The sequence below is a fragment of the Amaranthus tricolor genome, chromosome 2 (assembly GCF_026212465.1).
Source record: "Amaranthus tricolor cultivar Red isolate AtriRed21 chromosome 2, ASM2621246v1, whole genome shotgun sequence".
Lineage (NCBI taxonomy): Eukaryota > Viridiplantae > Streptophyta > Magnoliopsida > Caryophyllales > Amaranthaceae > Amaranthus > Amaranthus tricolor.
The window spans coordinates 30364410-30366028 of NC_080048.1; the positions used below are offsets into that span (position 1 = coordinate 30364410).

The following is a 1619-nucleotide window of genomic DNA, read 5'->3' on the forward strand; positions in this document are numbered from 1 at the left end:
TATATATATATATATATATATATATATATATATATATATATATATATATATATATATATGACATAATAATTCATATAAATTTATATTATTATCAAGTAAAAGTTGTATTTTTAAATTTCAACACACATTTGTAATAAGTAACTAATCTAATCTATAACTAAAACTAAAACAAAACACTGCTGACATCAACACTATTTAAAATCACTTACCTGTCACACAACCTCAACAAATAATTTTGCTTCAAGAGTCAATGATAATGTCATTATCTTTATGACTACTTTTTTATCTTTGACTTTATTACTCATATCATTTAATGTATTAGAAAATCATATATATTATTTATTTTTCAATTATTTATAAAGTATTTTTTCGGATATTTTATGATATACCACTGAGTTTCTTCGAAATTCACCGTATACTATACAAAATGTTCTAATTCACCATATACCATTGAGTTTTCGTCCGTTAGCACAGAATACCATCAATGACAACTGTCGTTAGTGTGCTGTTTGTGGTAAATTAATAATTCATCATATACCATTACCTTTTTGTATTTGTGTCAAATACCATTTTTTTTAAAAATATACCCGTTGGAATTATGATAAACAAAAGAAGTGTCATACAAACCAAGTAGTTAACATTTTGTTCAAAAACAACTTGACAATAAACACTATTCACCAAAAAAATGACACTAAACAATTCTAAGTAGCAGTCTTTCTCTTCCCCCTAGTGTTGCCTTGCTCTGAAGAAGAAGCTGCATGTGCTGCCTTCTTTGATGATGCCTTTTTTGCCTTGCATGTCATTGCATTGTGGCCTAGTTCTTTGCATAGGCTGCATTTGTTATTCTTATGCCTCTTTTCTTTTTTTGCTTCATGAGCAGCTCTTCTCCTTTCCTTAGGTGGTCTGCCAGCATTTCTTTTCCCTTGGGGTGCTACAATTTCTGGCACATTTGTTGAAGGCCAGTGAGTTGGATCAGCCACAGGGTGGATGTGGTCTCCATAAGTGAGTTTGTAAGCAGCCCCCTTGTAGAAAGGTGAGACAAAGTCCCTAGGATTAAGTCTTTGGTTGTAAATGACCCTTAGCCCATGCTTGCAAGGGATCCCTGATCCTTGCCATTTCCCACACCCACAAGTCATATTTCCAAGGGTGACAAGGAATTAGACATGGCCATCCCTCACCTCAAACTCTCCACCACCAGCTGTAGTGACATGGCAGAACCTAGAATCATTAGTCCTAGTCGCCAGCACCCCCTTTGCATGCTCTGTTAGATCATTAGGTTCCATGCTTACTGCTTTATCGAACCTGAAACTCATCCTTTTCATGCACCAAAACCTGACATCTTAATTATTCAAAAAAAAAATTCACAGTAAGCGACAAAAATTTTTTTGCATTTAAATGAGCAAAATAAGGACACAAATTTACCTTCCAGCAATGTCAACACAGGCATGTCCCTGTTGACCTTTGTTATTGCATTGAATGACTCTACAAAGTTTGTTGTGTTATGATCACAACAAACTGTCTTGTCAAATATGTGCACACTCCACTGCTCTTCTACATTTTTGAGATAGTCATATGCTGCTGCATCAAACTCTTTTATCTTGGACATAGCTTTTTCAAAA

At 34.0% G+C, this 1619-nt stretch overlaps 1 protein-coding gene across 1 annotated transcript; it reads right to left on the reverse strand.

The window, feature by feature from the left end:
- Nucleotides 1-701: 701 nt before the first annotated feature.
- Nucleotides 702-1136, reverse strand: LOC130805705 (uncharacterized). The gene has a single exon (XM_057670489.1). The coding sequence runs from the start codon at nucleotides 1134-1136 to the stop codon at nucleotides 702-704; it is 435 nt and encodes a 144-aa protein (XP_057526472.1).
- Nucleotides 1137-1619: the final 483 nt, after the last annotated feature.

Excerpts from the sequence above, each read along its gene's own strand:
- LOC130805705 (XM_057670489.1), bottom strand. The coding sequence starts at position 1,136 with ATGACTTGTGGGTGTGGGAAATGGCAAGGATCAGGGATCCCTTGCAAG.